Source organism: Podospora bellae-mahoneyi, chromosome 5, assembly GCF_035222275.1.
Source record: "Podospora bellae-mahoneyi strain CBS 112042 chromosome 5, whole genome shotgun sequence".
In the NCBI taxonomy this organism is placed as follows: Eukaryota; Fungi; Ascomycota; class Sordariomycetes; order Sordariales; family Podosporaceae; genus Podospora; species Podospora bellae-mahoneyi.
In genome coordinates, this window is record NC_085884.1 from 1,790,270 (window position 1) to 1,816,241 (window position 25,972).

Below are 25,972 nucleotides of genomic sequence, written 5' to 3' on the forward strand. Positions count from 1 at the left end.
CCCATGTCGATACAAGACTTCACACTCAGAAACAAAAGGCATAATATGATCCAGCATCTGACTTTTTGGTCTTCTCTAACGTCGCTACCCCCAAAAAAGAGCAAGATTTGACTTTTGTTGGTTTTGTTGCGCATATTATCAAGATGCAACACACGCTATAAAATTTTCCGAAAAAGACACTCCTTTCCTAACTCATTACATTGTTCGTAGCATTTGATGAGAGGTCATGGTTTTTGTTTTCAAGATGACCACCAACTATTTTATCTCAACACATCACATGACAAGACGTTTAAAGCTTCTGCATGGCAACAATGTCGGAAGACTGAACGTAGTCCTCGAGCTCGGCGATCTGCTCCTGGAGATCATCAAGAGAGACCTTCTCGTCCTCGACGACAAGGTTGATCTGGAGCTTCTTGATACCGAAGCCGACGGCGACGAGCTTGGAAGCACCCCACACGAGGCCGTCCTTCTCGATGGCACGGACACCCTCCTCGAGGGCAACCATGTCGGTCTCATCATCTGTGGAGAAGCAGTGTTAGCAGGAATGCCAGAAAAAGTAAATCATTGAAAATTGCAACATACCCCAAGGCTTGACGTCCATGGTGACGACGGACTTGGCGGCGGGCTTGGCCTTGCCCTCCTTCTTCTTGCGGTACTCGGCGAGGCGCTCCTCACGGATGCGGGCAGCCTCGGCGTCCTCTTCCTCGTCGTCGGAACCGAAGAGGTCGACATCCTCATCCTCCTCCTCCTCGGCGGCGGCGGCGGGGGCCTTGGCGGGATTGAGGGTCACCTCGGCGACGTCGGGGCCGTAGACGGTGTAGGGCTGGCTGGCATCACCGGGGAGGGTGGTGAACTCCTCCTCGTAGGAGGCGATGTGCTTGTACCAACGGGCAGCGTTGGGGTACTTGGCGGCATCGGGAGCGGAGCTCAGGGCCTTGAAGACGACAACATCGGCCTGGGAGGCAGAGTACCTTTGGAGAAGCGCCTTTGTTAGTTCACAACGTCTCTTTTGCTTTTCTTTTGCGCGCTTAGAATTGGCAGTGACCAAGGACACAAAGCGCAATTCAGAGCCGAAAACTGAACTGCGCGCTGCAAGGTGAAAAGGAGAAGGGAAATCAGAGTCGCAATAATTTGCTGGGTGTGTAATCATTTGCAGAGGTCTTAATTCTGCTAAGAAACACGGACCATAGTGATCATCATGAAAAGAGAGGCGAAAATGGTGTATGACTGTCAGGGAGGGGGAGAAATCAACACATACCCGGTAACGTAAGAGCGGGTAAGGAGCCAGTTGTTGAGCACGGTGAGACCGGCATCGGAGAGAAGATCGGTGAAGCCCATTTTGGATGATGTTGTGAAGTCTTTGCGACGTCGTTTTGTTTAGAGGTGTGGATGAGGAAGTTGTCGAGGTGGCAGCAAGGAGGGCGAGGATGGCGGGGTTGGAAAATCTTTTGGATTTAATAGATTTCGCTGAATCCCGGAACCCCGCACTGAGCAGCCCACTTTCGCCCACCCCCCCTCGTCCCTGATTTTGATGGCCTGAGGCAGAAAGGGTCGCTGCCTGACGCTCCACTTTAACTGCTCTGGACCGAGGACCCTGGTTGGCTCCGCGTTTCATCTCGTCTCTGGGATGGACAGGTCCAGATCACGAAACACAATGAAGGGTTTTGTTGAAAAGCTGGAGACAGGAATAATTTGTCTTGGAGCCTCGATGTCATGGTACTTGACTCTGCTCACTCGATCCAGGTAGAAGTAAGGATTGGGGTAATGCGACCCTTGAAGACGGCCTAGAACCAGCCTGGAGTTCTCACTCGCCCTGCCAAACACATGTGGTTGTGTTCCGGGGTGGCATCCAGGCTGAGAGACGCACCGCGGTGAATCAACAGCTCGGCCACCAGTGTGTTTCTGGATGACTCAAGCATCACCATGAACATGACATACACATTAATGTCCCGAGAATTTGGGTATTCTTAGTCAACTATTTTACCAGTACTCTCTTTCCTAGACCCTTGGTAGCTTAGAATGAAAGTCTTCTCCCAAGATGATTGATTCAGGGGACTGTTGTCCCACATGTCCCAGCAAGAAAATACTGTTGACAAGCTCTGGGCTGTAGGGTTAGGATACAACCATTATCTCTCACAAAACAGACCATAATTCTATCTGAGACACTCAGCATAGTCCTGACATGTTCTGAAAGGTACAACTTATTCCTCCTCGGCTTGATCACCACCACTCAAATCCGGAATCCACCCCTTGGGACGTTCGCTACCCCTGATGGTCCTGTCGTAACCCAGACGTTCAACCTTTTGAACAGACTGCCGTGTGACCTCCAGCTTTTTCTCCCACTGGAACCTGTTGCCTTGCCCAACGGGAAGCATCTCAAAAAAGCTACCCAGCTCATGCATATCCTCGACAATGGTTCGAGGCTGTTCGTCACCCCCAACTCCGCCCCCAGCCATTGTGCCTGTCAGTGCTGTTGACGTAGTGGCAAAACGCATCATCTCACCCGTAAGATCAAACACGCCGTAGAGGTAGTCATCTTGGGTGAGGCTAACTTTCGGTGTCTCGTTCTCCTGGGGTTGCTCTGGGGTCGCAGCAGCTGGCTCGCTTGCATCCGTCATGGCTACATCCTCTGATGGTGTGATCCCCTTCCGGACCAGGTCCTCCATGATCGGTGTTAGCTGCTCGGGGGTGATGAGGGTCTGTGTCTTGAGATAATGCAAGAAAGTAAGAGCCTCCACAAGCTCTTCCAGACACATCAGGGATCGAGCATATCGGTAGCGATTGATGCCCTGGATCTCAGGGGCAATGGTGGCCAGATGCTTGGAGATATCGGCGAGCCGTGTGTCAATCTCGGCCTGGATGTTTTTTGGCAATTCCTCGTCGATTTTCCGGATTCTGAAAAATGATATGAGTATTTCAAGATATTTTCTTAGGATTTAGATCCACTCCATACCTCTGCAGGGCAAATATTCTGTCACGGTGGTTAGTGAAGGGTCAATTCGAGCCAAGGCACATGCAAGCTCACATTTTCTTGCTCAAAGCCGTGATATCTCTTGAAGCCTTGATAATGCGCTCCCGGCGGTCATGATGCTGGTCAAGCTCATCTCTGAGAGTCTCAAACATGGGTGTGAACTGATTCTGCACAACTTTTTTGGCAGGCGGCTTTGGTCCATCCCTCTTCTTGGCATTGCCATTCCAGTCACGCTTGAACCCGGACATTTTGACGTATTTTTTGTTGGTTTGTACAAGAGGTGCAGCTTGTTGTCGCTCTTGGACGCCTTCCATTTTTGACGTCGTGGTGATTGGTTTGGTGCTATGGGGACACTCCATGGGCGTGGCTCTACACCAAAATTGTTAGGCTCATCTCATCTCAACAGGGGTGAGATTCACCCAGACATGAAGGGTGAAGAACGACAATCTCATACATAAATCGACAATATTTCTCCGCATCGTGGCCAAAGCGATTTCTAACAAGCTTACATCTCTTGATGAAGTAAAAGGGTACAAAGGCGGTCGGAACTCTGTGTGGGAAAGCTGGGCAGATCACCAAGTTGTATCGGGTTGACACGTCGTTACTGTGTTGCTGAGCTTGACCGAGAAGGGAAGATTGAAAACAATTCCAAAAGGCAAATGGTTATCGACACACAATCGACTTGAAAATTGATCAGACGGGCAACAGGAAGACATGACGAAGCCATCAGGCACGGGCCCACCAGAGCCACCAGCAACATCATCCTCAGGTGCTTCTTTTTTGGTAACGACCTTCTTCGACCGCCCACTCCCCCTTTACCTATCCGCCGCAATATTTCGTCTGGTGTTTCTCCTTTATGGCCTCTGGCAGGACGCAAACTCCCCCGTAAAATACACCGACATCGACTATCTCGTCTTCACCGATGCCGCACGCTTCGTCTCCCAAGGGCAGAGCCCCTATGAGCGAGAGACCTACCGCTACACTCCAGTCCTGGCCTGGCTTCTTCTCCCAACAGCCCATGTTACCGGAAACCGGATCCTAGACGTTGCATTCTTCAGCTTTGGCAAGGTTCTCTTTGCCATATCAGACTTGGTAGCAGGATGGCTTCTAGAAAAGGTGCTCGCCAAATCCATGGATGCCCCTCGAGCCCGCAAATTCGCCACCATCTGGCTTCTCAACCCAATGGTAGCCACCATAAGTACAAGAGGAAGCTCTGAAGGTCTTCTCGGAGTGCTAGTCATGGCACTACTATGGGCCGTATTCGAAAGACGTGTCACCTTGGCCGGTCTATTGCTCGGCTTCAGCGTACATTTCAAAATCTACCCCTTTATCTACGCCCCCGCCATCGTCTGGTGGATGGACAACGAAAGAATGTCTTCCAACAAGACCAAACCCACCAGTCTATCATCCAAGTCACCCTCCCTCACCGCCAAAATCCTCAACTTCATCACCCCACCCCGCCTCCAACTCGCCCTCATCAGCCTAACCACCTTCTTAACCCTCAACATAGCAATGTACCTCATGTAAGCCCCCCCCCTCCCCTCCCTTTTCTCCCCAGCCCCCAACTAACCTCCCTTTCCCCTCCCAGCTACGGCACCCCCTTCCTCCAAGAAACCTACCTCCACCACGTAACCCGCCTCGACCACCGCCACAACTTCTCCCCCTACAACACCCAACTCTACCTCTCCTCCTCCCTCCCCCTTTCTTCATCATCTTCCTTCCGCATCGAAAAACTAGCCTTCCTCCCCCAACTCCTCCTCTCAACAGTCTTCATCCCGCTCGTCACTGCCAAAAAATCCCTCCCCACCACCATGCTCGCCCAGACGTTCGCCTTTGTCACCTTCAACAAGGTCTGCACGAGCCAGTATTTTTTGTGGTATATGGTCCTGCTCCCCCTGTACCTCCCCCAGTCGAGCTTTGTGCAGAATAAAAGGTTCGGGCTCGCGGCGCTGGTGCTGTGGGTGGTGGCGCAGGGTGCGTGGCTGCAGCAGGGGTTTGAGCTGGAGTTTTTGGGGAATAGTACCTATTTGCCGGGCTTGTGGCTGGCGAGCTTGGCGTTTTTTGGGGTGAATTGTTGGATTTTGGGGGTGATTATTGGGGATGTGAGGTAAAGCAGTGAAGAAGACGGGTTTGTAGTAGAAAGGGGGTTTTGTGTGGGAAAAAGTGGAAGGTGGTTGGTATGGAAATGAGGAGCTTGTTGTGTAAATATAGTGGGTAGGGGTTGTATGTTCAAAAGTATATAAATCTGGATATTGAAAGGTGGAGGAGGTCAGGTGTCTGCCCAGTATAGTCAAAAAACATAGATGACCTCCTGAATCATTAAATATATTGATAATGGACATATCCAAAACTACATTCGACATGCAACCATGCTCTTGGTAACTCCGATACCCTCACGGGGTGAAAAAATCTCGGAGCCCGCGGTCTGATTCCATCAGGACAATGTAGCTACGTGAGAGGCAGTAACAAAGGTAGGTGTAACTGAGTTGCGTGTGCGTGTGTGCTCCAGAGTCATCGTCTTCTCTACATCTCCTCGCTTCGCTTCCTCCTCCTCCTCCTCCTCCTCCTCCTCCTCCTCGCCTCGTCCTCCCACGGGTATATGAATAGAAAGGTAGTATCTGTCTCGTCTAGCTTTTACCGCAAATCACAACATCAGCATTCAGGCACTAAACCAAATCATTAAGCCTCTCGGTCCCCATCATGATGAACTGGGGACGTTGGGCGCGCTGTTGGCTGCTGACGCAGCGGCCTCCTCCCAGGCCTTGTCTCCAGGTTTGGCGGCCTTCTTGTCCTCGTCGTCCTTCTTCTTATCCTTGCCCTTCTTCTTCGACTCCTTCTCCTTCTTCATGGCCGCCTCGGCAACAAGCTGCTCGAATGCCATGTAGTCGCCTTCCTCCTCAGGGCTGCGCTTGGCCTGTAACCAGTGTGTTAGTTTCTGAGAGATCACGGTCAGATAGCAGAGAGAAGATACGTACCGCCAGGCAAATTTCACCAATGTACACCAGCGCCTGCGCCCTTTCAAGCCTCTTCCCGTGCGGCACCTTCTTGTCGTTCAAAACAGCATCGCAAACATCTCGAAGCACGCTCTGAATCTCAAACTTGCTTCCCCTCCAGGCCGCCGTCAAGATCTTCCCCGTCACCCTGCGCTCATACTCGATCTTCTTCTCATCTGTCCACTCCTCCCCTCCCTGCTGCTCCAACCTGGCCATTTCCTCCATCGTTTGCTGGGCGTCAATAGCGCTGCTGATCGTGTTCCATGTGTCCTTGACTAGCGTGCCCTTGTCCTTCATACGGCTGATGAACCCGCCCATACCAAAGAACTTCTGGCTCCGTAGAAGGGTGGTGCCCTTGCTGAAGTAAGTCGCGCCAATGGCGTGCAGGATATCGATGCCGAACGACTCCATCTTGAGCTCCTCCACCTCCAGCCTTGTCTTCTCCTGAAACGCGCGAGTGACGTCCTTGCCGTGGTCCGTCTCTGTCCACACCGAAATACGATCGAGGAGCTTGCGGGCCAGGGTGTCAACGCGTTCCTGGCGAATCCGCTGACGCTCCTTGTCCAGCGCCGCAAGCTGCTCTCTTTGCTCCTTGGACAAGCCTGCCTTGGACTTCTTCCCCTTCTTGTCACCTTCGTCCGTCTGCTGAGACACCTCATCCGACGGCCGATCCATAAGCGCAGGCCGAATAGGGATCTGGGTGCGGCCGCCGGGCTTGGGAGTGGACGTTCCTGACCCAGGGCCTGGCGAAGAAGACTTGGTGTACGGGGGTGGTACCTCCTCCGTCGCGGAGGGATTGTAGGTGTTGTATCCGGCCTCCTTGACCTTCTTGGTGGGGGTCTCCTCCTCCACAATCACGGCAGGAACTGGTGGCTTTTCAGGCGGTACAGCGGACGATGACTCTCCACCCGATGTCTTGAGGCTCTCCTTCAGAGCGTCCGCTGTACCAGGGAACTCGCCATCCTTGGCGGCAGCGGCAGCCTCGGCCCCAGCAGCAGCGGCCGCGGCAGCCTCCTCTTCCTCAGCAGACATGGTAATGTCCATGGTGGCGGTCAAATCCTTCATAAGGCTGATCTCGCCAATCCAGTCGACAAAAGACTCGCCGCCAAAGATGCTCGAGAAGAACTCGGCTGGGTCGACGAACCCCTCGGTTGGGCGGGCAGATTCTTTGCCATATTTGTCGTAGGCCTTGCGGAGGTCTTCGTCAGATAGAACTTGGTAAGCTTCGCCGATTTCTTGAAACTTGGCGTGAGCGTTGGGGTTGTTGGGGTTCTTGTCTGTATTTGGGGAGAGATGTTAGTCAAAGAAGCATACAAGTGGCGAGGCAACGACATACCCGGATGGTGGACGATGGCGAGCTTGCGATAGGCCTTTTTGATTTCGAGCTCAGTGGCCGTCGGCTTGACCCCGAGGGTGTCGTAGTAGGCCGTGTCTACCACCATGACGGAGACGGAAGTGCGCAAAGACGAGAACGATGAGATTTATAAGCTATGTCGTCGTGGTAGGGTCGGTTGTAGGTTTGCGCGCGCGTTGATTTTGCCAGCCGGATAAGGAAAGATCACGGCTAGGCACAAAAGAAGAGAAGATGGATCTTGGAAATGACGTGGACCGGGGGGGGGGTAACCTGGGTTTCTGCGAAAACGCTGGGTTCGAGGGGCTGTGATACAAAGAGGTGGTCGGTAGATATCTCCGGGCAGTATCTAGAGGATGTCAGGCTGAAGCCCAACTACTATGGCAGCTGTTGTAGGTACGGTACTTCTTGTCAGAGTATTTCTTATTGCACGTTCCCGCGCCTTCCATCTCCAGAGCCAAGCACAGCCCAGTCAAATTACGTACCCCAGTAGCGGAAATCGCCGCGCTGCAACCGAGGGCTGTGGGAGAGCACAGCACCAACTTTTGGTGGGGCAGCATCATTGTCATCATATGCTGCTCTACACAAGACAAGTCTGGAGTCAGTATCATATATCGTCAAAACAGTCCCATTGTGATTTCTAGACATCTTTCCAACATCAACTTCACCGACCGCCTCTCGACAGCCATGTTTACATACAGGCATCATGCCGTTATCAACACGCATGCGCTGAGGCCTTGGCATCAATTTTGATGCGGGGCATCACATGTATCCAGGCCATCAATATCAAAAGTACAGAGAATATGGTATCCCAGGACACAAGTCGGGTACGGACTAGAGTCTAGTAAGTTGAGCTACTTAGGTAATTTATCATCAATGATGCCCCGCACAGCCTTACTGGACACCCGCAGCCTTCATGCGCTCAAAGCACTTTCGGTAGGCTTCGTGAATCTCGGGAATCTCATACCCATACTCCTTCAGCTTGTTGACCAATTTCGTGGTATCAAGCTTGCAGTTGCTTCGGCCTGCCTTGATCACCTTGGCTTGCTCCTCGAGGCTAAAGTTCTTCCAGCTAAACGAGGGGCGCACAATGTCGCGGAACAGGGTGAGCACCTCGTTGTGGGAGATGGCACCAGGGTTCGTAAAGTTGTAGATGCCCAGCTCTTTGTGCTCGGCCATCAGGATGCTAGCCGGCAGCAGGTCGCTCAGAATCGTGTTGCTGTTGGGGATGTCCACCACACGCTCGTATTTGGCGATCTTGGTGACAAAGTTGCGGGGGTGCAAGTCGTCCGACACTGGCATCCGGAGTCGAAGAATGAGGCAGTTGTTGTAGTGCTTCATGACCTGGTGGGGTGGTTGCGTGTTAGTCAGGGTCAACTATCATGAACAAACTCCGTCGGTAAAAGTACTTGCCTCTTCAACGTGGGCCTTGGTCATGGAGTAGAAGCTCCCCGCAAAGTTGGCCGGGTCGGTCTCGAGGAAACCTGGGCCATCCCAGGGGTGTGCCTCATCGTACTGGTAGATGCAGCCGGTTGCAAATACGGTGCAGTGAATGCCGCGGAGGAAGCAGCAGTCGGTGAGGTTCAGGGTGCCGATCACATTGGACCTGATGGTAGCCTCTTGGTTGTCCTCGCACCAGTCCACGTTGGGCCGCCCAGTGCACCCAGCCGCGTTCAGCACATGAGTGGGCTTGACCCGGTCGAGCTCGGCGAGAACAGATTCGCGGTTCTCCATTCGGATCGTTGTCATGTGCACCTCCTTGCCGTCCTTCTCAAGAAGGGTCTTGAGATGTCCTGCCACCCAACCCTCGCCGCCCCAGATCAAGAAGCGGTTGCTTTGGGCGCCATTGGAACCGTCGGTGGCCATCTTGTGTGGTTGGAGTGTATATCGAGGTGTATAGGCTGGCAGTAAGTATTGGCGGCAACCAGCAATTGATGCTAATGGAAAATCACAAAGAGTTGTTGAGGAGGAAGAGCATAGGCAAGTGAACCAACAGATGAGCGAGGGGGAAGGTCAACAAGTAAAAAAGGAATGACATGCTCAGTTGGGGCATCGGCACGCCAGGGATGGAAGGGCTGAAAGCAAGGGCAGGAAGGTGGTCGTCTCAAAATGACAGTTACGAACCCATCCGCTACGGTGGGAGAGGCAGGCGGCCCCCCAATGCCTGCACCGCAATAGGGGTGGGATGTCCAATAATTGCCATATAGGTGACCAGTGGTGACCAGAAGCGCTGATAGAAAGGGAAGCTAACGCAGGTCTTGTGTTTTTGTGTGGCGTGGCCACGACAGCTTGTCAGCACTTCCTTCTGCAGTCCAAAAGACGCGACGTCCGGGGCTGTCTGTCAGAAAGTCGGTGGCCCAACATCCACAACTCCGTAACGCCCAATTGGGACGAAGACTGCGAGCAGGATACGAATAAGTGGTCTTCGCAATCTGGATATGTTTTTGTAGTAGTTCCCACGACGGCTCCAAAGTCTGGACCCTGGGTACATTGTAAATGTTCCTGAAAAATGGAGACTGATATGCTGGTGAAAAGGGGCTGGAAAGCTGACAGCTTGGCTGTCGTTCACCGTAGGTAGTACCCACCAGCCATGGACGGCAACGTTGCTCAACAACAACAACAACAATGACAACACCATCTTCTATGATAGAGGCTTCCTAAGAGGAATATAATAGAAATCGGTAAACGGCACTTTAACATGCATACAATTATCCTAGGTAGAAATCTATCTATCCCATTGTTTCGGGAAGGGTCTTCGCTCACAGCCCAGCACATCCATTCCAGCGGTACACCGTCCTTCTGGGTGGGTGTCCGGGGAAGGAGCTTTGGCCACTTGAATCGATTGACCAATAGCAAGGCGGCCCCGTGGCGGATGGGCGGACCACTTTTCCTATTTTGCCGGTTAAAGGGTGTGAGCGAAGCCAGCAAAAAGCTGTTGAAATTGGAGAAGACAAATTTCCTGTGGAGTAGCGACACCCTCTCGCCCCCGTCTCCATTCTCCATATTCTCCCCATGTCCCTCGTGTCTGCATCTGGTCTTTCCCGAGCACATCTGTAGCATCCAACAAGTCGACAACATTGTGATATTGCATCTGCACTTCGCACTCTTGCACCAGAACAGGAACATCACCAGATTCGCACCTAGACGGCCCCCAAACCACCAGTATATATTACACCAGGCGCTGGACACCCTACACCACTGTGTTCTGCACGTTTCGAACGACAGCCGCTCGTGTCTCACAGACACAACTCCCTCTATTCGAGAATTTAATCCCGACGTCGAGCTCCCTCGACAATCCACAGCCCAGCATGGGTGCCGCCCAGCAAATTGCTTACTTCCTCCTCCACCCTAATGAGCTTCGGTCCATCGCTCAATGGTACGCCCCCCCCTTTACCTTGCCCGTGCTCTACCCCCCTCGCTTCTAACCTAGTCGGCTACAGGAAAGTATGGCATGAGCCTGTCCACAGACGCGATGCCTCCAAGGAGACGCCCACCGAGAAATCATGCTTCCACTTCCTCAAGTTGACGTCGCGGTCATTCTCAGCTGTCATTCAAGAGCTCAACCCCGAGCTCCTGATGCCGATATGCCTCTTCTACCTCGTCCTGCGTGGTCTCGACACCATCGAAGACGACATGACCCTTGACATCAAGGAGAAGGAGCCCCTCCTCCGCGATTTTCACAACATCATGGAGCAGGATGGCTGGACTTTTGACAAGAACGGGCCCAACGAGAAGGACAGGGAGCTGCTCGTCCACTTCGACGACATTATCTTCGAGCTGAAGAAGGTCAAGAAGCCATATTATGATATCATCAAGGACATCACCGAGAAGATGGGCAATGGCATGGCCGATTACGCGCTCAACGCTGAGCACAACAACATTGGTGTGGGCACCATCAAGGAGTACGAGTTGTACTGCCATTATGTTGCCGGTCTGGTGGGAGAGGGCTTGACACGCCTGTTTGTGGAAAGCAACCTTGCCAACCCACAACTTCTGGTGCGCATGGATCTCACTGAGAGCATGGGCCAGTTCTTGCAAAAGGTTAACATCATTCGCGACGTACACGAGGACTGGATCGACAAGCGGCGATTCTGGCCCAGAGAAATCTGGTCCAAGTATGTTGACAACTGGGACGACCTCTTTGCCCCGGCCAACCGCGAGAAGGCCCTTCAGTGCAGCTCTGAGATGGTGCTCAACGCTCTCAAGCATGCCGAGGAGTGTCTTTTCTACATGGCTGGTATTCGAGACCAGAGTGTTTTCAACTTCGTGGCGATTCCCCAAAGCATGGCCATTGCTACCCTGGATCTTGTCTTCCGCAACCCCGCCATCTTCGAACGGAACGTCAAGATCACCAAGGGAGACGCCTGCCAACTGATGATCGAGTCGACACAAAACCTGCGGGTGGTCTGCGATGTTTTCAAGAAGTACGCGAGAAGGATACACAAGAAGAATGACCCCAGGGATCCCAACTTCCTTGCCATCAGCGCGCAATGTGGAAAGGTATGTGCAATCGCACACAACTGATGCTCAACATGTAGCACAAGCTAACTAGGTGCAACCAGATCGAGCAATTCATTGAGACCATCTTCCCAACGCAAGACCCTAACAAGGTCAGGGCTGGGCTCAAGCAAGAAGATCCCAAGATGGACGCCTTGGAGACTTTCTATCTGATTGCTGCTGCGCTGTCAACATTCATCTTGATTGGTGTTCTGATGGTGGGTCTACCTCTCGGGGCTCCGCATTATTCCGGCCCGCGGCGGTGGAGCCCGCATTTTCCCCACCTCGAAAAAAAAAAAAGCTAACTATTTTGTCCAGATTGGAATTGCATGGTACTTTGGTGCTCGATTCGACCAGGTCTTCAAAAACATCGACCAAAAGATCGCCGGCACTGTTACCAGCTCAGTGGCTGCTGTTACCAGCGTTGCTCACGAGGAACTGTGAGAAGCGACCTGGCCCAGCAAGCAAATTCGACCCCACGGCGCGCTCTTTTTTCCCCTCTTCACAGCGTGCGCTGATATTCGCTACATACACTTAATGATATACCTCGATACACTGCGCTTTATGATGAACGATCGGTTAGTTGGACAGGGCCACCTACCCAAGGGTTATATGGGACATGAATAGTATTCTTGCGGAATCGTTGTCACCATGGGGGTACCTACCCGAGCAATCTACTAATACTAATGCATCCCTTCGGTGTACTTTTCTCTTTGCTTTCACTTGTGACCTTTCTCGAAGAAAAACACAAAGTCAGAACTAGCACGGATGTCAAATTACAATTCAGTCGCCTCGTTTCCTTCGGGGACGATGGTTTCAATGACTGTGGTTGTGCCGAAGATGTGCTGATAGCAATCCCTGGGCAAGTAGCCTGGTATCCGGGCACGCTTTCATCTGGGCTCTTTGCTTCTTGGTCAATTGCCTGATGACGGTGGATTGCGACATGTTTTGACGATACCAAATGATTCCACATGCCCTGTGACCCGATTGTTACACACACACACTGGGAGGAAAGCGAAGAGAGAGACGCGTCGAGGCCCAAGCCACCGGGCCTGTGTCACGATGTTGAGACTTTGCCGCGCGGTGTGGTGGTGGTGTGTGTCGGGTTGTATAAAACGGCCGCCGTGGTCGGTCCTACGGGTGCCCACGTGGGCGTCGTCCACTGACTGAAGCCCACGGGTTCACTTGTCATTGATTCCTAGAGCAGTGGCTGTGGGATTTGAGATGACGGTTCTTACTCGACCGTGGTCTTGTGGACGAATAGATTTTCCTAGTGCCTGTGTACAAGCAAGCAAGCATTCAATACAATACATCGGAACTTGGCATCTTTTCATCACAGCAATAGCGTCCAACACAGTGGGTAGGTAGTTCCATCAAACAAACACCCATCACAACGCTCAAGCCCTTTCTTGCCCAAAGCTTGACGTGCAACTTTTTTCTTTCTTTCTAATCAACCTCTACTACCTCATTATTCCCGTACTCTCCCCGCCCGTCTGTTCAGTCATGTTCGGGCAAGTGAGTTGAGTGACCGAGTTGCACCAAGTTTGATCTCTTGTCAGATTTCCCCTTTTCTTTTTCATGCAACGACAGGGCGCCCATCCACCAGTCGGGTGCTCTGAAACCTTGTCCACAACCCGCAGCTGCACCATTCCCCCAGAAATTTGACTGGCTGTCCAGCAGAGAAGATAACTGAAACACTCGGTTTGTTTCCGAGAGTCATAACTGACTCAGGCTGATTTGTTCTCCAACAACTTCACTTAACACTCGCATTCGTATGTACTACAAGGTTTCTTGTATCTTGTTTTTTTTTGTGTTATTCATTCCATTGTCATTTTTCATTGCTCCCCCCCCACCCACTTGAAAAGTTTCCATGGTTTTGTCTATCTCGATGGCCTCGGGAGTTCAGAAGTGTGTGTGTCTGTGTGTGTATATGTAGATTAATATGTACAAAGATGTTTTGCTTGTCTCTTCCTCCTCAAGACAGTTCGGCGCATCGGTAAACCAACCACCCCTCTCTAGAAAATAAATTGTTGTATGTACAGTGCCTGCTGCAAAGATTTCAAAAAAGATCGCATTGCAAACAGAGGCGAAAAAAACATTCGCTCTTTTCTCTCTCTCTCGCCAATCCCTCCCAAACAGAAAACTTAAAATGGCAAATATATCAGTCCATTACTTTTTCAATGACAGTTCATCTGAAGCCGTTGTTGGCAATGAGGTCGGTCGTGCCGGCAACGTTGCTGGCGGCCACGACTCTGGAGTTGGTCTGGCCGGCGAGCTGCTTGAGGCGGTCGGCCACCTGCTGGACACCGGTGATGCCCTCGAGAGCCATGATGTAGGCGGCGAGACCGGCAACGTGGGGGGAGGCCATGGAAGTTCCGCTCAGGGTGGCGGTGTCGCTGTCGCTGCGGATGCCGCAGGACTCGACACGGACACCGGGGGCGAAGATGTCAACGAGGGGACCAAAGTTGGAGAAGGAGGCGCGGCGGTCGTTGGTCTGGTCAATAGCACCGACAGTGATGGCGGCCTCGGCAGAACCAGGGGAGGTGAGGGCAGTGTCCTGGTTCTCGTTACCGGCGGCAACAACAGGAACGACACCGGCAGCCTCGATACGGTTGATGGCGGTGTTGACGGCCTGGGAGAAAGAGCCGCCGAGAGACATGTTCATGACGGCCTTGCCACGGAGACCACGGCGGGTGGCATCACGGGCAACAAAGTCCATACCGGCAATCACGCCAGAGTTGGAACCGGAACCGTCAGCACCGAGGACCTTGACAGCAACGAGCTGAGTCTTCTTGGCGACACCAAACTTCCAGCCTCCAATGGTGCCAGCAACGTGGGTGCCGTGGCCGTTGAGATCCGTCTCATCTTCGCCTCGGATGAAGGAGGCGCCGAATCTGGCCCTCCCCTGCAAGTCCTCGTGGGTGGTACGGATACCAGTGTCCACAACGTAAGCAGTGATGCCCTCTCCAGCAGAACTGTCAAAGAAATAACCATTCTGTCTGGCACCGTCATGGCTGAGGCGGGCCAAGCCGGTAGGGGCGCGAGACTGAAGCTGGCGGACATTGAGTTTGATAACGGCATCCTGCTCGATGTAGCTAACCTCCTTGGCGGCATAGATCTCATTGATCAAGGCATCATCGGCCTCCAGAGCCATAGCTCTCCACTGGTCGATCTGGAAGGTCTCGACTGTCGTAGAAAGGATGTTGTTGGTCAGTGGGCTGCGCTTCCCAATGTTGCGCTTGGCGATCACGCTCGCAATGCTGGACTCGTGGGCAAAGACCTCATCATCGCTGAAGGTGTTGTTGTAGACCACGATGAACTTGTGGGGGATGAGGTTCTGGGCATCGGGGTTGGCGATGGGCACACCGATATAGAACCCCTCAGACTTGGTGAAGGTGGTGGCAGGAGCAGCAGATACCCCAAGGGCAGACAGAGCAACGCTCAAGGAAACAAGAAATCGGCCAGCCATTGTTGATGTATTGTTGATGGTGTTTCAGACAGGTTGTTGATGAAGTTCGAGGAAAAGAATGGATCGGTTGGTGGGACCACGTAACTGGATGCTGAAACTGGTTTTGAAGCAACGTCGAAAAGACGAGATCGGCTAGATGCAGTTGATCAAGGATAGTCGGGAAGTGAAGAAAAAGGTTATGCGCAGCACGAGAAGAAAGCAAATGGGTGGAAGGCAACGTTGACGATGCCTGACCCGGAAAAAGGAATGGAAGGAAGGAGGAAGAAAAGAGCAAGTGACAAGGACGGATGGGATAACAACAAAAGAGAGAAGCCCGCGAGAGAGAAGCAGATCAACTGCTATTTAACTGAGAAGAGCGCATGAAGTTGGCGGCCCATCTTGAACCCCCTTTTGCAGAAAGCAACGACGCTGTTTGGGTGGTGGGTGCAACCTTCAGGGGAGCGTGGTACAAAGCAGGCCAGGGGGTTACCGGGGTACTTACATGGGACGTCTCCCCTGACTCCCCTGGCTCCCCTGAACGCCAAGTCAAACGGCAGATCCCCAGGCGTGCCAAGATGGCAAATCCTCCGCACTTCTGAACGACTTTGGAGAGAGCCCTGAAGTTTCGACAGATGTTAGATGAGAACTACTCATGATCTCGAACCTGTCAAGGGATGCTGCAGTTCGCCCAATACAGAGCTCAGGTGGCATGCTAGATTAGCCCCCATGATCGGATTCCCGTGGCCGCTGTGGCTGCCATCTCTGGCGGCCAGGAACACACGACGGTCTGGGGAGACTTGGGCAAAACTGGGATGAGCTGGGATGGACGGAGGAATGGCCGACTTGCCGACCTCGCAAACGTCGGGCGCCGGCTGAGCCGGGTCTGGCTCAAGTGGTCTCTTTGGCTCCAGCATCAGCTCCAGGCGGATTCGAAAGGCAAACGCATGCCACAGGATTTGCCGTCCGTTGTTGGTGATGCGGTTGGCAAAGTTGAACGAGAATGATTCCGGAGCATAACAGATCTTCTTTGATCTCCCGCCGCGAGGGTGGTTGTTGTGGCTGTCGTGAGCCTGCGGGAAGCGTGGGAAGCAAAAGAACCCTGGGTCTTGCAAACACGGCATTGGTGGAAAGAGAATGTGTGATGGTTGCGACTTGATCGAGGCTCCAGGTGCCGCCATTGGCACGAGGAACCGACAGCTCGTACCCTGCAATTCCGTTGCGGAAATGTCTCTGCCCAATCGACCTCTGCCGCGTCCATGGGAATGCGGCTCTGGGCTGGGTCTCGTCCGGCCTGATGCTTGGCAACAATTAACTGCAAACCTGCTCTTGAACTGAACAGTTAAAGTCCGAGATCTCGCTGTCACTTTCGGATGAGGCAAACCTGTTTGACCTGTTTTGGAGGTGATGGATCGCTGGCTTCGATGAGGTCTTTGGAATCCACACGGCATTGAATGGGGTCTCCGGATTAACCCATTGACCTGCCCAATGGAAGTTGTTGCCAGCGGCCGACGAGAACAGACGTCGGCGGCAGCAGCAACAAGCAACAAGGCCACCATCCTCCGTCACCCAAAAAGAAAGGAAGGAGCCGCGCTGTGCAGACCCTCTGCGCGGGGGTGGCGCATTTGGTGAAGCGCGCTAATGGTGGACTCCGCTCGCTGGAAACATTCTACACTATAAAGGATGGCATTCAAGAGGATGCGCTCCAAACAACTTTCACCGTCCTGGGGCTGTCTGGCGAGAGACACCGAGCATCAACAAGAAGCAGGCAGTGTAACAGAGAGGAAACATGGTTATGACATGTCAATGCCAAGGGGGCCGTTGGCGCCGTTGCAGGGACCTGTATCGTACGAAATTATCTGGGGAAGGGATCAGCCTGCCGCGTTCTGAGGCAGGTGCAGGCGAGAAATGGTGTGGATTTGTGGATTTGTGGACTTGTTAGTGCAGTGCAGCCGCCCGTTTGGATGCTGAAACACCAAGGTCCGTTCTGTGAAATCTCCACAGCGCGTGTTTCGGTCCTCTGCTACCATAGCATCCAGCTCGGAGATTTCGACACTTCTCTCTCCATTTGGAATTTCTGTTGCCGCCGACCCTCCGTGCTCATCCAACTGCCATGAAATAGATAAGCGGTTTTGGATATTTACCACATCAGTCAGCGAAGAAACAAAACATCTCCATAATGTACCAGAGCTTGGATTCTCTGGTTCTCAAACCAAGCACAGCCAACCCAGTCCAGTCTACGGAGTGGTGCACCGTGATGGCAACTAACAACTCTCGAAATAGACCATCCGATCGCCGTTTCATGCCTTGGCTTTGCGCTTGCGCCCTGGGCGAGCAGTCGAGTATATACAAACCTGGCGGCCGCAGCATGAACCTCGATATTAACAGTACCGGTGCTGCGTACGACCTCGGATGAGCAGAGGACAGTTTCGACCGCACGGAAGCAAGAGCCGAGTAATGGCCTCGGGCTGTCCTGGTGAGCAAATCCCCCGGTTCGCCTGCCGTCGGTTAGCGCGGAGTGGGCCCGATGTCCGGGCGCCCAAGGCCGAGAAATGTGGACCGATAACAAGAGGATACCGGCCATTCGGGGGCGAAATCCGGCCGGCCTCATTCGACCTGCACCACCCACCTGACCCCGCAAACTAACTGTCTTCCAGAACTTCGGAACGGAGTCGATGTGGAGATGGATGCAGCCTTACCATAAGACCAGGAAAATATCTGGGAATGGGGTGAGACCGAGGGCACAGAGGGCAGTACAGTAAACAAACAAGGCAACGAAAGCCACTATGATGTAACTGCGTGTGTGAGTGGGACTGTTCACACATCATGTAAACCAACATTCTCAGGTGGCCGGATCTTCCTCCGCAGATTATCTGGGTTGCCACGGCTGCCACTGTTTCTCTCCTCTCTCGTCAAAATGATTATCTCATGACATGGCCCGATCTGATGAGGTTATCTGCGTAGTGCGTAGTGGGGTTTGCCGCGTCACTCAGCATGAACATGAAGCATGACGACCTGAGGAATAAGAAAGAGAATAGAAATAAATCAACCAGCCAGTAGGTAATCGGCACCCTCTTTCTCTTGAGGAGGGAACCGTTCAATTGAGTGGCTCTCGAGCGGCTGTGCCCGGGCAATGCGCAGGTTGCGAATTGGATTGGGGCTTCATCCGTGTCTCATGCGACAGACAGGTGTCTGTACGAAGTAGTGGTCCCTGGAAAAAAGAAAGAAAAGTCGTTCAGGGATGTCCAAACTGCCCTTTTTCATATTTGGGAGCCATCGTCATCCATCACCTCATATCCAAGGGAGTGCCAGTTAGTTTTATTCCCCGGGCTTGCTAGGTACCACCTGGCGGAGTGAACCGCCCAAGACAAGACGTCCGTCCGTTGACTGACTGCGCCTTCGGTGGGCTGGAACACACTGCAATCTGTGACCCAACAACTCGCAAATCCCAGCTTGGGTCTTATCGAGACTTGCACATCACCACAACAACACAGCGAGCAACAACAGCAACACTCCAATCCAGCACCAACGCTCTTCCGTCTGCGCTCTCCGTCTGAGGCTTACGCACATCATTAACTTTGCGATCTAGCAAGGGCCAAGTCGGCCAATCCAGCGCCCAAGTGTACAGGAACCTAACCCCGCGCCCGTCCGTCCACGCGACCAGTATAAGCCAGACCCGACTCCAGTCGGTGCCCTACCTACCCACCGCAGCAGGCAGTGCGCGCTGCAGATAAAACAACAAGAACAAAGTTTCGTAAAATCAGGCTCGGCCATCGATCCGGGCCCGCTGGTCCAAGTCGCAGTGAACGAGTTGTCCGTCTGCGCTATAGCGGCTCTCGGGTCTGCGCCATCCGCCATCCACCACCCACAACAGACCTACCGTCCAGGTCTGTCCTGTCCTGTCCGTTTCCATTCGATTTGACTTCGAACGACAGACACCACATCCACCCACCACCGCCCGGTTTCTCGACGAGTAGATAGTTTTCCCTGATCAGCCTTGCGTCCCTCTTCGACTTCGTGTGGTTCCCGGTCGATTCGTCGCCAGCCTAGTCGGAGACCAGAGCCTCGTGTACTGCTGTGCCATGGTTGTCGCATCATCATCCGACGACAACTGAGAAGTGTTACCGATAGCCCACGACTGATTCCCGCGGGCGAATACGACATCGAAGAGAATGGAATTTCCCACGAGTCCCATGCTCATCGACGACGGTCGCGATGTCGACTCTCTCAGCATCGACACGCGCCTGCCCAGGGCTGAAAGGGCACAATCAATCATTCACCAAGCCGAGGACGAGGAGGAAGACGAGAACAAGGCAACGGTTGAGCTGGCTTCCATCATGACAACCACCTCGAATCCGGTATCACCCGGCCCATCAAGCCCGCCACTGGATCAGGTACGAATGCAAGACTTCATCCCTCCAACACGCCCAAGTAGCACGCCGTTCCCACAACCCGAGCCACGAAGTACAGATTTGCGCTGCCTGAGGTGCCCTTCAGAAGCCTCGATGGATCCCGACGAACCCAGCGTTTCTGACATCCCATCGGTGCAAACCGACAACGAGAACGCCGGGCTCAACCTCTCAGATCTTCCTGCCGAGATCCACGAATGCATCTTGGATCATCTATTTGGTTACCGGGTATCTACATCATCCAAGAGCTCAATCACGCGGTGGGGGACTGCTTTGCGGCATCCAAGAAGGAAGGAGCTATCTGAGCTATCACGAGTGAGCCGGACTTGGAGGGTGTTGATCCAAGACAGGCTCTATCGGCATATCAAGCTCAAGGCGACCATCGATTCTTTGAGAGGATCGTTCGAGTACTTTGCTGCTCATCCACATTTACGATCATATATCAAGCACGTGGAGGTCTGGTTTCCGGTATTCCGGCCGAAATATGGACCTCTGGCTCTGGGGACGGCAAACACCCTTCCCACAGTTACGCCGGATGGCTTGACAACAGCGTCTTATGTCTTACCCATGGACAACTGCTCTCTGGAAGAAGCCTTTTATTTCGTCGCCAACACCTTCCCAGATGTGTGCATCATGACGCTCGAAGGTGGTGAACGACGCAAAGCACCGAAAGTGAGGCATTGGATCGGGGAGGATCAGTCTTGCCCACGCACGATGCCCAGGGTGAACTCGGTCCACACCCTTGTTTGCAAGGGACAATGGAACTTGATCCGGGGGCAGGACGACTTTGAGACCATCACGTCCGCCCTGCCTAATCTAAAGGAGTGGCAGGGCTCCTACAGCAAACCGAAATCCAAGAGCTACCTCACCATGGCCGACATCTTCTCCAAGCCCATGAAACTAGAAAAGCTGGTTCTCTGTCTGGAGGGTGACTATCGACGAGAAATGTCTTTCCCATCGTACTTTCTCAAGGTGTCGAGCAAGGTGCACTTTTGCTCCAAGCTGGCCGACGCGGCCGCGTCTCCCTACCTGGAGCAAATATCGTACACGGGGAGAGTTTGCCAGCAGTTCTTCAACGATCTTGTCCTCAGGTGTCACGACACGAGGCTATCACGCCTAAAGCGGATCGATCTAACTGTCAAGAACTGCTGTCGGAAGGTGGCCCACTGGAACGAATCGGGGTCGGGAATCACAGACATGAACTTCATCAAGGCCTTTGAGCAGCTGGTGCTTGCTGGTATTCGAGCACTGGGGAAGTTACAGTCGATTGAGTACCTCCGGATTCGCTACGTGGACCTAGGTAAGGGCAATTCTGTACTCGATCTTGTCTGCTCCTCTCAGCTAATGCTTTGTTGCCAGATTCCCCTGTCCCACCTTTGAATCCTTACTTTTTGCTCGACAAAGGGTGGTGTTCGGGCGTGTGGAGCGATGAGATCGTCGCCGAGCTCAATATCTCAAGGCCGTCAGTTCAGTTTGAGGAACTGTCCGAGTCGTTTGGAGAGGTGGGGTACAACAAGGACGGCCGGATGACCATCAGTCCGGATTTCCCTCGCTCCAAGAGTCTGTCTTTGAAGCTGGAAAACTACGCGATGCTGAGTGTTGGGATCGCGATGCCGTAGGAGTAACTCGGGGGAGGATGCGGGTCCCAAGGGATGGTCGAGGTGCTGATTGGTGGTCAAGAGGCCTCGTGAGGTCCTGAAACATGAACGTGGACGTGTTTGTCGAGATCGGACCGGTCTCTTGCATTTCTCGAGGCCTATTTATTGTCCTTGAACACCTATAGACCATTGCTCGACATCTAAGCAGTATCTCGCAGGGCTTCTTTGATGTTTGCTAAGGCCTGAGCACTATCTTTGCAGGTCTGTCTCTGTTGTAAGTAGGAGTAGCCTAGCACTCACCTCTCATGGTTACCGGTGTGGCGGCAGCGTTTATGTTTTTTTCTCTTATCTTTTGTGGGTCCTGGTGTACAACATTGGGAAATGCTCAAGCATAGAAGGGAGGTTTTACCGCTGGAAATTGTGAGGGGGCGTTATAATGGTGTTTTCATTTTTGTTTCTTTTGTTTTGCTTTGTCCTCTTTTACGTCGATGTTCCGAGGAGGGACAGGGTCATTACCATCATTCTTCCCTATCATCGTTACATGAAGGATTTTGCCCGTTGCTCGTCAAAACACTAAGGGAGGATGGAATGGGTTTTCTGGCTTTGTTTTGTTTGTATTCCCAGGCTTGGACTCCTGCCTGTGGGGAGTGGGGGTCAAGGGGTGCTGGCTGGTTGGCTGGCTTGGTTTTTTTTATTGAGAAGGAACTCTGGGGCTGAAGGATTACCTATGGTATGGATGGTGAGCTTGGACACAGAGAGCGTTGTCTAATTATGTAGTGGTGGTGGCGGCGGTGGTTGGTGTCGTAGGTCATTCGCGTTCGTTGGGCAGAGGGGGGTGAGGGAAAGGATGAAAGGGGGAACTTAGAACTTGCGTTAGTACCGACTTGTGGGCTGTTTGGGAAAATGTTTGCCAGTGAAGCGGGGATGAGCGAAATAGAGAGCTGATATGTCTGATACCATGAAGTTTATGTTGGTGTTCTTTTTAGGGTAGAATGCCGTGGGTGTCGTGTGTCGGAAATGGAGAAATGGAGGCTGCGATATTAAGGGGTAAGAAAGTAGTAGGCATGCCTCTTGTCTGTATTGCACACACCTCTAAGCCCGTTCGAGACCATTCTGGACTATGTTAGATGCATCGTGAGGATCAATGAAGACGGACATGTCAACCATTCCTTGCGACCTAGGTATCAACCTCCTACTTCAAAAGGCTTTCTATCCCGACAAATGTGCTGACTTTTCTTGCTTCTTCGTTGCTAGCTTCTTTGTCAATAGCCTGCGAAATGAAATGGCTACAAGACCAACAACAAGATGCAATGAGTCTGCAGGAGAGGCTCTTATTTTGTTGCTCACTGGGCTCAGAATCCCATCTAGGACTCATAAATACAGAGCTATGCTCATTGATAAACGTCGAGTGGATATATCAGCTTTTGACTCCAGTACCTCAGTGTCTGCGTGGTTTGTTTTATGGTCTCAGGCTCATCTACAAGCAAAGAGAAGAGGGGACATTAGTTGAGGTATACCAAAGACTTTCTCCCCCTGGAAAGCTAAGTTTCTTCCTAGGCTTGTACTCAAGCATTTTGGGATACTGGGGGCCATTCTTTTGAAGAGAAAAATGGTCTGGGCAAGCCCCACAGAGCTGAAGATATACAAGTAAGTTGAGGTTCTGAATGACAACCATGTCCGGTTCATTTACTCTTCTCTCTTCTCCCACACGACTGCCTAATATAGTACCAACCACCTTTTGAGTCTCAAACACACAAAAGATCATTCCATTCACCAATACGACTCTTTTAAACCTCAGTTTTTGTTCTTTGCTTCATAGAAATCCGGCCTCTAATTTGTATTTTATTCCAGACAAAGCCCCCTCCCCGCAGTTATGTCAAGCCCCCGTGTTTATGCCTATGCCTGGGTATCTATGCGTTACATGACATCTTGCAACAGCAAACAAAAGGAATAAGCTGGGTGGGTGTGTGTTTCCTGCTCCCCATAATTTATGAATAGAAAAGAGCAAGAGTATAAAAGGGGGGTCAAATGTGTCCAAACGAAAAATATCAGCCCCGAAGCGCTCTCCAACGCGCGCTGCTCAACTCCTTACTGATATACTGTTCCCGGTACGATGCAAAAGAAAAAGAGAAAAACCAGCCCATGTCCCAAACCCCGTTTCCCACAAGTATGATTATAAACAAGATGAAAATAAAACAGTCGCCAGAGTGGTGATCAACACGCAAAACCACACACGTATGTTTGTATATCGCCCCCATCTGATTCTTTTTAACGCTTCGCTTCCAAAAACCCAAAAGAATCCCAGTCCGCCCTTTTACCTGCTGTCAGTAGGCAACTCGACCCCACTGTCCCTGTCCTGTGCATCTGGCCTCCACGTTTTTCGTCGTTCTTTCTCATCCTCAGTGTCACTGCTGTCAAGGTCGTCGTCTAATCGAGGATTTTCCCCATATAAAGAGTCCTCTTTGAGATCGTCATCATAGCGAGGGTTGTCGCCGTAGAGGGAGTCGTCTCTAAGATCATCATCCGAGTGAAGGATGTCCCCATAAAGAGAATCATCTCGAAGATCGTCGTCTAAGCGGGGGTTGTCCCCATAAAGAGAGTCGTCTCTGAGATCATCGTCCAAGCGAGGGTCGTCTCCATAGAGGGAATCGTTCTTCAGGTCGTCGTTTTCGGTGTCGGTACCACCTAGATTGTCCAACCGAGGCTCTTCCCCATAAAGAGAGTCGTCTTTTAGTTCATCCTCGTAGTCTTCAATATCATTTTCCATGACGCTTCCATCCTCTTCCTGTTGTGGTTCTAGAGCCTCAATCTCCTCGGGAACAAGTACCCGACCGCCCAACTCAACGTCGCTGACGGTAATCTTGTAGGCAAGAGCTCGTTTTCCTTCCTTGATCAGCTCCTCCGTCCACCCCAAACACCGCTTCAGACTTTGGTTCATTTTCTGACTGTCGACGAGCAGTTGTTGATGCTTGGAGAGATCAATCTGAAGCCTCCGCTCGTCTCTCTTCTGGCGCGACTCATTGCGCTCCGTGTTGGCCCCGGAACTGCCCGAATCCGAATGCTCCGAGCCAGACATGGAATCTTCCTCCCCCTCCTCTTCTTCTTCCTCTTCCTCTTCCTCTTCCTCTTCGTCTTCCTCTTCCAGTTCCTCTATCGCAGCGTCCCCCGCCGCAATCTCACCCTCTTCCTCGTTGAGATCATTCAGCTCCATTCCAGCTTTCGCCAAACCCCCACCTGCAGCTGTCGAGGCCGATGGGACGCGGCTACTCAACGAGGCCATGCTCATCCTCGACATCCGCTTATAACGCCGCAGCTCAGCAGTCTGCTTCCGCAATTGTCTTTCCAACGTCCTATTGATTGCCTCAAGACTGGCGTTGGTAATTTGCAAATCTTGCACTTTGCGCTCTCGGCGCGCGTTGGCGACCAAATCACTCAGCGGTTCCTTTTCCTGCGAGCTAGACTTCGCTGGGCTGTTCAGCGACTCTGACTTCCCTTCTTCTGATTCGGCAAAATCCTCTGCAGCCTGAAGAAGTGATGCAAACCCACTCATGCCTGGGCTTCCTGGAAGAATCGTGCTCGGTGGGGCAAATAGGGGAGATGTTGCCTCAGAGGCAGGGGTAGGGGGGATGGAGCCATGACAAGACATAAGCCTGGCTATGGCAGGAGCATCGGCAATGGTCAGGCTCTTTGGGCGAGCGTGGGCTCTTTCTGCACCAGTAGAATGGGGAGTTTGTTCCAGTCCAGACCTTCCTTGGCTGCCCACGCTGAGTCGATGGTGTGAGCTCGCTATGGGGGATCGGGGAGACACAAGGGGCGTGTTGTGTCCGCTCTTGACCTTGGGTTGGACCCCAACAGGAGAAGTTGGCCTGAGCGCATTGCCCGACCGGTTTGTTGGTATTCTAGAAGCTGTAGACACGACCGAGCTCGGTCCTCTCCTCGTTGGTCCAAGTTTGGGGGCAGGCTGTAATTCTGGTGCTCCGTTTGCGTAAAAGAACTTGCTCATGAGACTGTCATTGCTGGTGGCAGCAGGAGACACCAGTGGAGAGACAACACTTGATCGATCTGGAGCAGGGCTTCCGCTGGCATGGAAAAAAGTTGTGTTCCTCGCTTGTTGCGGTGCAACTACTGGTCTCGGATGTGCTTGCTGGGTCTGTCTCGGAACGTCTGCGGCATAAAAGAACTTTGAATCCGGGTCCTGACGATGGCCAGCGCCACTCACATCGGAGGCCGGACTGAATGTTACTACGGGTCGTCTCAAAGTCACATCGTCAACAACGGATGGTGAGATGGCCAGCCCATTTCTACTGTCGAAAGAATCCTGTCGTTCAATATGGGGGGTGGCGTTCGGAGTGCTGTGGGCGCTTTCAACGCGGTTTTGTCTTGACCCAGATCTCGGTGTGACATTGGTGGTGTTTAAGAATGCGGCTACGGGGGAAGTGATGTCGAGTTTATCGCGCGGCCCCGAGCCATTGGCGCTCAAGATGGTATCAGGCCTTGGGCGTCGTGGCAGCGGTGTCGCAACGCTTGTCGGGTTCTGGTGTTGAGTAGAAGTAGTAGAAGGAGCAAGACGCGTCGCTACTTTCGGAGTCATTGGCGGTTTGCCGCTGTTGTTTACTGTCCTTGCTGCGGTTGGGACTTGTGGCTGTCGAGTACCAGTGGGACCTGGTCGCTCGTAGGATGGCATCCTGGGAGTGGTCTGCCTCGCCGT

At 52.6% G+C, this 25,972-nt stretch overlaps 9 protein-coding genes across 9 annotated transcripts; 3 read left to right on the forward strand and 6 right to left on the reverse strand.

Annotated features, from left to right (window-relative positions):
* Positions 1 to 46: 46 nt before the first annotated feature.
* Positions 47 to 1,507, reverse strand: EFB1 (Translation elongation factor 1 beta). Its single transcript, XM_062879719.1, has 3 exons — positions 1,259 to 1,507; positions 583 to 971; positions 47 to 519 (listed from the first exon to the last, which is right to left on the reverse strand). The coding sequence occupies exons 1-3, from the start codon at positions 1,336 to 1,338 to the stop codon at positions 290 to 292; spliced, it is 699 nt and encodes a 232-aa protein (XP_062730879.1). The 5' UTR covers positions 1,339 to 1,507; the 3' UTR covers positions 47 to 289.
* Positions 1,508 to 2,201: 694 nt separating this feature from the next.
* Positions 2,202 to 3,219, reverse strand: QC761_504920 (uncharacterized protein; the record flags this gene model as incomplete). The annotated part of the gene is made up of 2 exons (XM_062879720.1): positions 2,202 to 2,895; positions 3,026 to 3,219. 2 exons carry the CDS (start codon positions 3,217 to 3,219, stop codon positions 2,202 to 2,204), a joined length of 888 nt encoding a protein of 295 aa, XP_062730880.1.
* On the forward strand, positions 3,214 to 5,164 carry GPI14 (GPI mannosyltransferase 1). The gene is made up of 2 exons (XM_062879721.1): positions 3,214 to 4,494; positions 4,560 to 5,164. The coding sequence occupies exons 1-2, from the start codon at positions 3,686 to 3,688 to the stop codon at positions 5,080 to 5,082; spliced, it is 1,332 nt and encodes a 443-aa protein (XP_062730881.1). The 5' UTR covers positions 3,214 to 3,685; the 3' UTR covers positions 5,083 to 5,164.
* A 314-nt stretch (positions 5,165 to 5,478) lies between these two features.
* Positions 5,479 to 7,759, reverse strand: CAJ1 (DnaJ-like protein). Its single transcript, XM_062879722.1, has 3 exons — positions 7,301 to 7,759; positions 5,947 to 7,241; positions 5,479 to 5,885 (listed from the first exon to the last, which is right to left on the reverse strand). The coding sequence occupies exons 1-3, from the start codon at positions 7,404 to 7,406 to the stop codon at positions 5,670 to 5,672; spliced, it is 1,617 nt and encodes a 538-aa protein (XP_062730882.1). The 5' UTR covers positions 7,407 to 7,759; the 3' UTR covers positions 5,479 to 5,669.
* Positions 7,760 to 8,209: 450 nt separating this feature from the next.
* On the reverse strand, positions 8,210 to 9,181 carry QC761_504950 (uncharacterized protein; the record flags this gene model as incomplete). Its single annotated transcript, XM_062879723.1, has 2 exons — positions 8,210 to 8,659; positions 8,729 to 9,181. 2 exons carry the CDS (start codon positions 9,179 to 9,181, stop codon positions 8,210 to 8,212), a joined length of 903 nt encoding a protein of 300 aa, XP_062730883.1.
* A 149-nt stretch (positions 9,182 to 9,330) lies between these two features.
* ERG9 (bifunctional farnesyl-diphosphate farnesyltransferase/squalene synthase) lies at positions 9,331 to 12,516 on the forward strand. The gene is made up of 5 exons (XM_062879724.1): positions 9,331 to 10,032; positions 10,089 to 10,691; positions 10,756 to 11,815; positions 11,878 to 12,030; positions 12,131 to 12,516. Exons 2-5 carry the CDS (start codon positions 10,624 to 10,626, stop codon positions 12,254 to 12,256), a joined length of 1,407 nt encoding a protein of 468 aa, XP_062730884.1. The 5' UTR covers positions 9,331 to 10,032; positions 10,089 to 10,623; the 3' UTR covers positions 12,257 to 12,516.
* Positions 12,517 to 14,000: 1,484 nt separating this feature from the next.
* On the reverse strand, positions 14,001 to 15,281 carry QC761_0079040 (uncharacterized protein; the record flags this gene model as incomplete). Its single annotated transcript, XM_062872820.1, has 1 exon — positions 14,001 to 15,281. One exon carries the CDS (start codon positions 15,279 to 15,281, stop codon positions 14,001 to 14,003), a length of 1,281 nt encoding a protein of 426 aa, XP_062730885.1.
* A 629-nt stretch (positions 15,282 to 15,910) lies between these two features.
* Positions 15,911 to 16,745, reverse strand: QC761_0079050 (uncharacterized protein; the record flags this gene model as incomplete). The annotated part of the gene is made up of 3 exons (XM_062872821.1): positions 16,642 to 16,745; positions 16,465 to 16,580; positions 15,911 to 16,330 (listed from the first exon to the last, which is right to left on the reverse strand). The coding sequence occupies exons 1-3, from the start codon at positions 16,706 to 16,708 to the stop codon at positions 15,911 to 15,913; spliced, it is 603 nt and encodes a 200-aa protein (XP_062730886.1). The 5' UTR covers positions 16,709 to 16,745.
* A 1,671-nt stretch (positions 16,746 to 18,416) lies between these two features.
* On the forward strand, positions 18,417 to 22,445 carry QC761_504980 (uncharacterized protein). Its single transcript, XM_062879725.1, has 2 exons — positions 18,417 to 20,966; positions 21,026 to 22,445. Exons 1-2 carry the CDS (start codon positions 19,430 to 19,432, stop codon positions 21,283 to 21,285), a joined length of 1,797 nt encoding a protein of 598 aa, XP_062730887.1. The 5' UTR covers positions 18,417 to 19,429; the 3' UTR covers positions 21,286 to 22,445.
* The last annotated feature ends 3,527 nt before the right edge of the window (positions 22,446 to 25,972 follow it).